The sequence below is a fragment of the Juglans microcarpa x Juglans regia genome, chromosome 4S, assembly GCF_004785595.1.
Source record: "Juglans microcarpa x Juglans regia isolate MS1-56 chromosome 4S, Jm3101_v1.0, whole genome shotgun sequence".
Lineage (NCBI taxonomy): Eukaryota > Viridiplantae > Streptophyta > Magnoliopsida > Fagales > Juglandaceae > Juglans > Juglans microcarpa x Juglans regia.
In genome coordinates this window covers 25,164,853-25,177,351 of record NC_054601.1, presented here as the reverse complement: position 1 = coordinate 25,177,351, position 12,499 = coordinate 25,164,853, and the positions used below count along the sequence as shown (strand labels likewise).

Genomic DNA, 12,499 nt, shown 5'->3' with positions numbered 1-12,499 from the left:
ACAATGGTGCTCTCATTTTGATTGATACTGTCTTTTTTTTTAATGATTTTTTTTTATTTTTAAAAATATTTAAAAAATATATAAAATATATTTGAAAAAAAAAACAAAATAAAAAAGTACATTTTCACTATCGGAGTCCGGATTATTTGCGGACGTTTATTGTCAATTTTAGAGTGCATAAATCTTATATATTCTTGTTAAAAATAGTAAAAGAATATTAAAATTCATATAAAAAAATTCATTTTTATTATAATAAATTATACTATTTTTTTAAACGAAGTGTACAAAAATTTTATACTCTAAAACTGTATCCGACATTACTTTTTATATTTTTATTATTCGTTTAATCTAAGAGATCGCTCACCAACCCTTCAAAAGCGACCAAGAAAGAATCTTTCAAATAAATAAATATCAAATACACTTCCCATCCTTTAGAACATGAAAAAAGCTACATTTTCCCCACTCAACTTGCCTCTTTTTTTTGACACTTTATATATTTTTTTTTTATTTTTTTATTTTTTTTTTTACTTAATAGTTAAGAAAGTCACTATTAGTGTATTGATATATATTTTTATATTTTTTAAAAATGTTTTAAAATGATAAAAAAGATATATAAATAAAAAAATTAAACAAAAATGAAAATACCGACTTGACCTAGCGGTCAATTGGAGCGGTGCTACTCGGAGGAAACTTTCTTTAATTGGAGTGGTGCTACTTAGCACATTATAAATATACAAAATATTATATATTGTTCAATCGAAAATAGAATAGCATAAATACATAAATATTTGCTACGCTAAATCGAAAATAGAATAGCATAAATACATAAATATACAAAATATTATATATTGTTCAATATTACAGGAAAGAAATTTGTGAAAACGAAATTGATCACTCACAGAATGCTTAAAAAGGAAATCAACTCACCACACTTGGGACATGTTTATGCCAAGTAAACAAAGTTTCCCCTTCAAGTTAAAGCTCCTGTTGGCTGTTGCATTCCACATCATATAAAGAAAACAATAGAAAGTAAGAAAGAAACTTAAATGTTATTGCTACTCAACTTTCTGTCCAAATATTTCACCATTAGTTTTTGGGAATTCACACAAATCAATGATTCTTCAAAGCACTGCTCTTTTCACCACCCAACATAATCCTCTTGATTATCAAGAATGGCAGAATTTCCATCAAGAACAAAGGCCAATATCTAAAGTCCTATAGCAAAAAAAGGAAGAAGAAGAGGGAAGATAATTTCTTTCATAAACAGAAATTTGATCTGCTATTAGGGAAATCACAAACAACTAGCGGTGACAGGATTGAATCTAATTGCAAAATACAGACAGCAGTGCAAGAATACCCCCACACTGATACACATTAGGCCATATGGCCAAATCCGCCTGATTAGCAGGCTGTTAAAGGCTGCATCTTTTCATTTATTGCCTTGTAGCACTGGAGACTGCACAAGGGAGCTTCGACTTGGAATCCCGGTACTTGTATGGGTTTGTGCAAGATGGCCTGGCACATTTCTCACGGGGAGGGGGATAACTAACATCCACACAAAAAAACAGTTTAAAAAATACACCAAATCATCAGATGTCATAGAGGTAAGAGCAAAGACTAACAAAGCATGGTACTAAGACCTGTATAACCTATAGGACCATCAGAGTAACAATGTGCAAGAAAACAACTAGAAGGAAATCTAATTTCCAGCAATCCATAATGATCCATCTAATATACAAGTCTTTAGAGAAGAAACCTTTTACTTATTAATAGATTAAGGATGAAAGACATTTTTGAAGGGATCTTCTGATGGCAGGTATGCAACTTCAACAAATAACCTGCTCCTACTAAACAATCACTCAAGAAGACAACCTACTTATTGAGAATTGATACAAGAATTCTAATACAGATCGTGATGACCAAATATAAAAGAAGTCTAATAGATTAAGGTTGCAAGACATTATTGAGAATTGATACAAGAATTCTTAAAAATTCTCTGTTTACCTGCAAGGCTTGGAATCAAATATAGTTGGCAAGCCCATTTCATCAGGAAATGTAACAACAGTTCCTGAGGGACCCATCACCCATCTAACAGAGTCTGATGCAAGTACCATAGAATTTGCAGCCTTCTCCTGCATTAGATTGCAGAAGTATGAAGATTGAGAATAATGCTTCATCACATGATCTTTTAATTTTTTTTGGCCCATAAATAATTTCTTTAATGAAAAACAGATGAAGACAGCCCAAATATACGAGTAGCATATAAAAGAAAAGAACAAATCAACGACCAGGAATAAGAGCAAGAGTACTAATGCATGACTAGCTACCTGTGCCAATTCTTCCTGCCTTTTCTTTGCCTTATCTTCCCTCTTCTTCCTACTTGAATCTTGGCCCAAGATTTTTCTAATCGCCTCAGCCTAAAATTCCAGTCAAAAGGAAAGGAAAACACATGAATTACACCCATTATTTGTGCAATTCAAAATGCAAAAGTAAAAAAAAAATCAGAAAAGGGGCTAAACCTCAGATTCCCTAGCTGCCTTCTCCACTTGCATCCTACGTCTCTGAAGGGCCTCGGCTCTCTTCAACTGCTGCTCCACTTCAGAAAGTTTCTCTTTTTGCTCTGTCAACAAAACAAACAAAAAGAAAGAAAGCGAAAAATAAAAAAAGGCACAGTTAAGATGTAAAGAAATTTCAACAATAAGCAGCAGAAGGTATAATAGCTATAACAATAACAATGACAGGAGCATAATAGTGGAAATTACGCACTCCTAGGTGGAGCAGGTGGCAAGCCATTTGGGAACTCAATTAGACTTGCACCAAAGCTGGAAGAGACATCTTTGCCAGTTTGAAGGGCCCGTTGACGCGTAGTGACTGTCATTTCCTTCTTATTATCACCCAATAAATCAACAAACTCCATTTTTGTTTTCTTTTTATTAGAGTTGGCCTCACCATCTGAGATTGGATCTTCCTCTTCTACATAATCAGTATCTTCAAATATCCTCCGAAACCGAGTTTTCTTACCCTCCTTGCCTGATCTCGATGGATGATGACCATCCACATCAACATCCAATTCTCCATCAACGTTACTTTTCACTGCCCTTGATATCTTCCGTTGCTTCCCATTCCCTCCTTCCTTGTAATCTTCATACTCCACACTGTAATCCATGGTAGCCTTGGATGTTTTGAGTTTTTCAAGGTATCTAATTTCATCATCATCATCATCTCCATCACCAAGTGCTTCATCCACCACGAGTCTCTTAGAGATCCGTTTGCTCTTGCGAATAGGCTCATATTTATCATCTTGGTTTGTGGATATATTTCCTTCAGGTATCCTATTCCTTGAAGAATCACCTTCTCCAACATTGAAAACATACCTGGGGAAATCCTTCCTTGGAACCCCTCGTAAGTGATTCCTCTTATCTGGAGTAAAAGATTGATTGTCATCATCTGAATTGTCCTGCGATCATATACACATGAGATAGACAGCCCCACTTAAATGCCTACCCAATCTCATAATTGGACTATTAACAGTGTTGCACAAATAGGACGCAGCAAGATGAAAGCAAGTTGTCAGAGAATATTGACTTCTCGGCTAACGGAAGGGATCAAGAAAAAATGCAGTGGAACCAAGGGCGAAGCAGAACCCCCCCCCCCAAAAAAAAAAAAAAGGTAAAAAGCTATATGAACCGTGTATAACAGAGGCTGATGTAACAATAGGTTGATATAACAGATTAAGAGGAAAAACAAAAACTTAAGGAAAATATGAAAAACAATAGGATGAATAAAATCTTGTATGCATATGAAAATCGTCTATATATACAATCTCCCATTAGTAAATAGGCCTTTTTTTTTTTTGCCACTAAATTGATTTTAGTTGTCTCATTTACCAATTTTGTCCAGTACCTCTCTTATTCTCTAAACTCTTTTATTTTATTTTACTTTTTATAAATTTTTAAATACAATTTTTTATGTTAAAACATATCTAACTTTTTGACAAATAAAACTTTTAATTTTGTCCTTAGTGAAAGATAACGTGTTCATTTGCTGAACTGTCACCAATTTTCAACACATTTAAAGCATGTAACAGATGTAATGAATCTTTTCTCTTCTTAACATCATTCAATTAATGTGTACTTTTTTTTCGATCGGTAAAAAAATTTTTATTGATGAAAAGAGTAGACAAGAGCCCAAGTATACGGGACATATACAAGAGCAACACATATGCGTACCAGTTTAGTGATACACGGAATTCATGAAAGGTCATGCCATGAAAATCAATTACAATTGACTGATGGAGTAAAGTATTGAAAAATAAGTTTCTAAGCTCATCCATCGACCGCTCTTGATCTTCCAAACCGCTCCTCCAAATGCACCACTATGGGCATATTGGGATCATCTTCCATATTGATGCAATTTGAGAGTTGCCCCGAATGCCTCTCCAAGAAGCGAGGAGGTCGCTTACCTCGGCATCACCCAAGCTAGTCCCAACCAAGCAAAGACTTCATTCCACAAATTCATGGCAATCTCACAATGAATCAGTAGATGGTTAGCAGACTCTCCACTCTTCTTGCAAATACAGCACCAATCCATGACAATGATTCGATGTTTCCTCAAGTTGTCTAGAGTCAGGATCTTCCCCAAAGAAGTTGTCCATACAAAAACTACTGCCCTTAGAGGTGCCTTTGTCTTCAAAATGTTCTTCCATGGAAATGGGTTTGTGTTGTGCGTGGTCATGGCTTGGTAGAAAGAGCGGACTACGAATTTCATCTCCATTTTTTCTAGAACATCATCCCAAATAGATTTCAACTTTAACGTAGCACCCAACTGGAGGCCAAGATATTTCATAGGCAGCTTATCTTATATCCCAAAATGGAAGCCATACTCTTCACATTAGGAACATTCCCCACTGACACTACACCAAGTTCACCTTCGACCCTAATACAACTTCAACCCTGATATAACTTCAAAGCATAATAGGAGAGCCCTCAAAGCTTGAATTTGATCGTAGCTGGCTCCACAAAAGATTAAGGTATCATCAGCAAATAATAGATGAGCTATGTAAAGCAAGGCAGTTGCCTCCCCCACTGAGAATCCAGATATGAGCCCACCCTCCACGACACCTAAAATCATCTTACTAAAAGCTTCCATCACAAAAACAAAAGTAGGGAAGATAGAGGATCATCTTGTCTCAATCCTCGTGAGCTTTTAAATAAGCCTTTTGGTGAGCCATTAAAAATTATAGAGAAACAAGCCGTAGACATACAGTGATGGATCCAAGTACACCATTTCATACCAAAGCCACATCTCTCGAGCATGTATAGTAAGAATCTCCAGTTAACATGATCATAGGTTTTTTCCATATCCAGCTTGCAAAAAAGCCCCAGCCCTCCCAACTTGAGTCTACTATCCAAACTTTCGTTGGCAATAAGCACCGAGTCAAGGATTTGCCTACCTTTGACAAAGGCATTTTGAGGCTTCGATATGAACTTCTCCAACACCTTGCTCAATCTATTTACCAATACTTTGGAGAGAATTTTGTACAACCTGCTCACCAAGCTAATGGCACGATAATCATTTACCTCTACAATGCTAGGCTTTTTTGGTATGAGTGCTATAAAAGTTGCATTTACGCTTTTTTCAAACCTACCATTTTCATGAAATTCATTGAAGACCCCCATGATGTCTTCTTTAAGCACTTCCCAACATGTTTGAAAAACAATCATAGAGAAGCCATATGGGCCTGGAGCTTTGTCACCAGCCTTGCATTTTAATACTTGTCTAACCTCTAACTCGTCAAACGACCTTTCGAGCTGTTCCAAGAACGTCAAAAGCAAGCCCATCTAATCTCAATCTCCAAATTCTCATAGTGATTGACAATGTGATATGTGACCTCAGTTTGGTTGGAGGAAGCCACCCCATCAATTACCAATATCTCTATAGCATTGTTTCTCCTATGAAAGTTAGCTGCTTGGTGGAAGAACTTGGTGCATCTATACCTTCCTTCAACCATAATGCTCGCGACTTTTGTCTCCAAGATATTTCTTCCAATAAAGAAACCCTTTCAATATGCCCAGTCACTTGGGTTTTTTTTATAGGTCATAGCAGATTTCATTTCGTATGACCCCGCTCTTTGCTTCGCAGTCACTTGGGTTTTACGAGCCCTCTCTGCTTCCGATAGTTCCCCCTCCCTCTTCCAATCCCTTGAGTTCCTCCAAGAGAGTATTTTTTTGGCCTTCCACATCACCAAACACTTGCTCATTCCACACCTTCAAATCTTTCTTCAGAGACTTCAATTTGCAAGCGAGCGCTTGGGTTTCCATGAAATTGGTAAGAAAACCACCATTGTTGGCAATAAATCCTTTTGAATTCAACCACATATTCTCAAACTTAAAGTACCTTGGGACTCCTAAAGACCTCCACAATCAAGGAGGATAGGAAGGTGATCAGAACACAACCTACGGAATCTCTTTAGATTAAGGCCTGGATAGTGTGTTTCCCATTCTTAATGTGTGTACTTAAATCATGTAGGCTTGTTAATTAAAAAGTTATATGAATTCTTAGTTCCCATAATGTTCTTGTATCCATTTCTAGATCCTAACTAGTAACTAGATGTTCTCCATTTATACTTCCTGCGTACTTGGGCTTTGCCTTGATGAAATAAATCTTATTTTACTTATAAAAAAAACGTACATAAATTATATGCTTATTTTATTATCATCAGCTTTCCTTTGTTTTTTTTTTTTCTCACACATTGTTAAAGGTAACCCTCAAATAATTACAATCTAATGGCCTATTCCAACTCCTAGAAATTCAGCCCCACAAGATTACAATCCTGGTTTCTTCCTTGAGCGTGAGATATTTATGTTCTGCATGCATTTACATCTAGAAAAGGTTAACATGAAATTTAGGTTTCAATTTTTTGCATGCATTCTGATTCCTTATGTAGAAGTAAAGAAAATGCAATTGACATGTACCTACCCCGATCATTTTATAAGCCAACTAATATCCATAATTTTGCAATACGATGAGTACGAATCAACCATGCTGCATACAACAATGCAGATTTTATTTTTTTTTGAAAAATAGGTTAATTCTCCTTGATACCTGAGTAATCAGCTTCTGCTTTGGCCGTGGGGCACCTGAAACACGAGAAGCTTTCGTAGAAAGAAAGCCAACACCAGATGCACCATCTGTTACTGACTTTGCATGAATTGTACGTATGACACCTCCAACTTTAAGCTTAACCTTTTTCACTTTGTTATCATTTTCTAAGCCAGCTGAAACAACTCCAAAATGCACCACCTTGCTCGTACCTTTCCAATCGGCTGGTGCAAGAACACCTTCACTGTGTCTTTTGGAATCAACTGCACTATGTTTTTGTTTATTACTTCCTCGGAAAGAACCATTCATGGAAGCTTCATCAGATTCTCCGAATCCTCCTCCATTTTCATTATTGATCAGACTTGAGCTGCATAGGTTCAAATTGACATCTTTCGTATGAGGAACCGAACCATAATCATTATTCTCATCGCTTGATACTTTGCTCGCATTATCTGAAGGTGGTGTGGATGATAAGGAAGAAATATCACGGTAATCTGGAGGTAGCTGTGATTCATTTCGAGGACGACGGAACGTATTACTCCTCTTCTTCCTCACGGTGCTGTTTTTATCACTGAGCCCAAAACTTCCAAAAGCTTCCATGACGGTAAAAAAGGCAACCACAGCCAAATGCTGCTGTAATTTCTCAAATAGAGGAATGCATGGATAAGTCAAAAAGGATACACAAATGGTAAGAAGCAATACACCAAGAGAGGGAAGAAAATTCAATTAAGCTTGTCAATATTTGCGAAACAGAATGTTTCTTCTAGTTCACATTGGATGGATTATGCAATTACGTGAAACAAAGAAAATAATTCTAGACCTTCTGTGAGCTTCGATTTTCCAAAAGCAGAAAAACCCACCTCAACAAAGCCAATAAACTGATTAGATTTTTTTTTTTTGCTATTTACTTCAACGAATTAAGACAACTAAAACAAATATGTGTATAATAATAATAATAATAAAGATCCCATACGCATAAATAATAATAAAAAAATTAAATGAATCATGTAAAAAAAGGAAATCACAAACGCCCAAATGATCCATCAAGTAAAAATATCTATTAATCATAAAAAAAAGTCATATTTTGAAGGACACTCATTTACAAACACCCATAAACAACTCCAAGTCAAAATCTGCATAGCTATCCATATAAGAAAACATCACAGATTCGACATATAAATGGCGCAGAAAGAGAATCCATCCATAAAAAACACAAAATGACCATAAAAACTAACTTCAAGGCAAACCCACATGCCGAAACCTTACAAATAACCCAAAATCAATACCCACATGTGCAAACCTCACAAATTCACCAAAAAACCATCAAATAGATCACAAAGAAGCTTACCTTTGCGGGTCACAACAAAATCGTCAAAACCCTAGATCACCATCCAGGATAATAGCTGAACCTGATAGGCTAGGGAGAGGGACAAAAGGGGAATAAAATTGCACATTGAAACCAAAGGCTAGAAATTTTAGCCAGGTAGTGGGGTGTGATTGGAAATATAGACGTGGGTTCCCAGGTTAGAGGTAGGGAGAGGAACCGGAGGACTAATAATCTTCACCATTGTTCCAAAATCAATGGTCCTGTGCATTTGTTGGGTCACCACCTTGTAGCCTATCTTACTGTTGTCTTTGTTGTTGTTTTCAGGGTCCCCCATCTCTCTCTCTCTCTCTCTCTCTCTCTCTAACCTTCAATAATTCATAGATCCAGACCCTTGGTGATGCGCCTTAGGGCGATGCAGGTGAGTGCGTAGGCTAGTTGATATACGCACCCCCAGTGCATCTTAGCTTTTGCTGTTTGGCATATGTCGGTGCTAACTAAAATTTCGCTAAGTACATAATAATCTAAAGAGAAATGATCCTTATAATTGTAAGCCCCGCTCAATATTTTTTAAAAGATAAATAAATATAAGATTAATAAGATAAAAAATTAATTTTTTATTAATAAATCTCATTTTTTTAAATAATTATACGATCTTTATGCATTCCACGTCTATATTTAGTATTTATTTTATTCATTTTTACATTACTTTCTTTGTATAATTTGAGGAGGATGTTAATTTTATTTATCTTTATGTATTTTGATGCTTTTATATTTTGCAGATGTATTTTAATATAGAGGTTATTGTTTTTTAAATGAAAATGAAACTAATTTGATGGATATAATATATACATTAAAAAATTAGATTAATAAATAAATAATAAATTATTATTATTAATATGTAGAGAATGATGATTAATCCAGTAACTTAGAGCATTAGTAGTAGTTTATGCATCTTCATATACAAAATCACATCTTTTGAAAATTGATTTTGCATATAAAGAAAAATCTCACATTAGATTATGCATTTTTGAACCGAATAATAATAAAATATTTATTATTTTATAATTTTTTTTCCTATAAATCAATATGGTCTATTTTATGCATCTAGTTGGTCTATTGTTAATCTAGATGGTCTAATAAATTCAAGTCAAATTCCACTACCAAGTCCAATAAATTAAATAGACCATCCAACTCAAATAAATTCAACTCTAAGTCCAATAAACTTCTTACAAATTCACAACTTAATACAATGTAATTCTATACAAATTCAACTGCCCCGAAATAAATTCCATTAAGATTTAAATAAATATTATGTATCAAAATCAACTTAATATAGAATCCACAAAGTTGATTTTAATACAACTTGAGTTACATAAAGTTGGACTTGATAGCTCCACAACAGCAACCACCAGCTCCACAGCAGCTCCCAACAGTTTCCATATCAGTGATAGCAATCAGCAGTACAAAAAAATGATGGAATTTGGTGCAACTAGCAGTACAAAAATTATCCAAAATATGTCACCACAGTCAAAACAATTACAAAATCACCATCGTACAAACATACAACTATGTATAAGATATGACCTTATTCCTTTGTTCCTCAATGATTTCCATTTGAAGATTATGAAAATATTCTTGTTGCAAACCATTCATGAAATCAATATCTAAGTTCGTAATTTTCATATTAGTTTTTCTCTTTTTAAGAGCTACCAAGTCAGATCTCTCTCTTTCAGCCTTAATTTTCAACTTAAGTTTGCTCTTCTTAAGAAGTAGTAACTCAGATCTTTCATTCTCATACTTCAATTGTGATTTTCTTCTCTCCATCATACAAGTCCTCATATCATCTTTCATTTGGTTTAGGGCCTCATTAATTACTATATTTTGTCTTTTGTTATATTTTCTTTCTCTCTCTTGCTTTTTAAAGTATGTATGCAGTGCACATGAGAAAAACATAAATATGCCTTCCTTTTATTTGTGTGAATCTGTCTAAAGGCATACATAAACATGTTGTGCATCTAGTCTAAAGGCATACAAAAACATGGTTGCATACCTGTTGACTTAAAAGTGACACTAGCGTAACAACCAGGAAAAATAAAAGGGCACATGATAGACACATTATAAGAACATGCAACCAAGCATTTTTCAAAACATATTGCTCAGTTAAATATAGAGTAGATTTCTTTATTTTGACAATAAAAGGACAGAGAATATAAGCAAATCATACCAATCAGTGTAGGTAATTAGTATAGATTCTCATTTGCAAACCACAGGACGCAAATCCCAAATTTTTAGAGACAACATATATAGCCCATGAGTTTTTTTTACAAGAAATAAGATAATTAGATAATTACAAAGGCCATTGAAAATCAAAATTGAGAAAAAAGAAACAAAAGAAATATATGATGAATCTTCAAGAAGAAGATGCCAGAAATTTATGTGTATCCTTTCTTTTTAAAGTCTTTTATCCTTATCTTTTACTTTCCAAAATCAAAAAGTACAGATACATGTACAAGATCAAGAAGAAAATTAACAATCGAAAAAACCTAAGAATCAAACTCCATTGCTCTATGTATCCCTATTCTAGGTTCAATATAAGGAGAAATCATACAAAAAATCCTAAAAAAATCATAATTAGGGGAAATCACACATTCTATATGAGGGAAAATCACACAAAACAATTTGTGAAATCAAAACAAGTGGCTTGCACTAAATCACCTTCTCTAGGGTTTCCAAACAACCATACGAAATTAAGTGCTGGGCGAGAGAAAAGGCCATCGTTGATGAAGGAACAACTAAGTTGTGCAGTTGAGCTTTGCTTTGGGCAATGGTGTAGCATAGCAGAGAGAATGCTAATATTTTTTAGGGAAATGTTGGTGTAGAAGAGAGCAGAGAGAGCAAGAAAGAGGAAGGAGGAAAACTTTCGAGGAAATACGCGCGAGAGAGAGGAGAGTCGTTCGGATAGAGAGAAAAAACAGTAAAATAATGTTTGAAGAGTAAAATGTGCTTCTTCAAAATTTAAAGAAGCACTGTTTGTAGCTATGTAAAAAGATGAAGATACATAAGCCAATGTGGATGAATTTAAAGACGTATTCTTCAAATTTAAAGATGAAGAAGAAGATAGAGAAGCCACTACTAATGCTCTAGATTATTTTGAATACATTAGTTAACATGCAAAAAGTTGTATTTTTAGTTCTGTTTATATAGCGAAAATGTTTCATCTCATCTCATTTAATCATTACAGTTTTTTAAATTTTCACATAAAATATAAGAAACAATTCAACTTTTTCAAATCTCAAAACAATAATAATATTAAAAAATAAAGGTGAGGTTTGGATAGTGAATTGAGATGAGATAAGTTGAGATGAAAGTTACAAATTGAATAAAATATTGTTAGAATATTATTTTTTAATATTATTATTGTTTTGAAATTTTTAAAAGTTGAATTGTATATTATATTTTGTGTGAAAATTTGAGAAAATTGTAATGATTAGATGAGATAAGTTCAAATGAGTTGAAAAAAAATCTTTGTATCTAACCCCAGCTATTCAACTATTAACTTTTATTTAAAATCATCTCATCTTCTCTCACTATACAAATTGCACCTTAGTAAAAAATTACCTAAATTAATGCCTAACCCAATATTAATGATCTCACTTACCTTCCTGTTTTCAACTTTTTGATACACTTTGATACAATTTAAAGACTTGTTTAGATAGAGAAATGATTCATCTCATCTCATCATATCATTATAATTTTTTTAAATTTTCACACAAAATATAATAAATAATTAAACTTTTTCAAATCTCAAAGTAATAATAATATTAAAAATAATATTTTATTCAATTCATCTAAAATCATCTCATCTCATCTCACTATCCAAACGAGGCCTAAAACTTACATGTCATTCAACTGAGGACACATATCTGACGCAGTTTATGCAATTACAACAAATTACCAAAAAATAATGAGTAAAATATTGTGAACTTTACTTTATTCTTAAATTTTTAAAATTGATACTTCATATCATTTAATTACAAAAAAAAAAAGAGAGGAAAATGATAAATAAAAATA

General features: G+C 33.8%; 1 protein-coding gene across 1 annotated transcript; it reads right to left on the bottom strand.

Moving 5' to 3' along the window:
- Positions 1 to 1,263: 1,263 nt before the first annotated feature.
- On the bottom strand, positions 1,264 to 8,812 carry LOC121261934. Its single transcript, XM_041164358.1, is given in 8 exon segments — positions 1,264 to 1,469; positions 1,472 to 1,545; positions 2,005 to 2,132; positions 2,328 to 2,417; positions 2,520 to 2,620; positions 2,767 to 3,457; positions 7,105 to 7,736; positions 8,451 to 8,812. Coding segments are annotated over 7 exon segments (1,749 nt in total). The 5' UTR covers positions 7,702 to 7,736; positions 8,451 to 8,812; the 3' UTR covers positions 1,264 to 1,401.
- Positions 8,813 to 12,499: the final 3,687 nt, after the last annotated feature.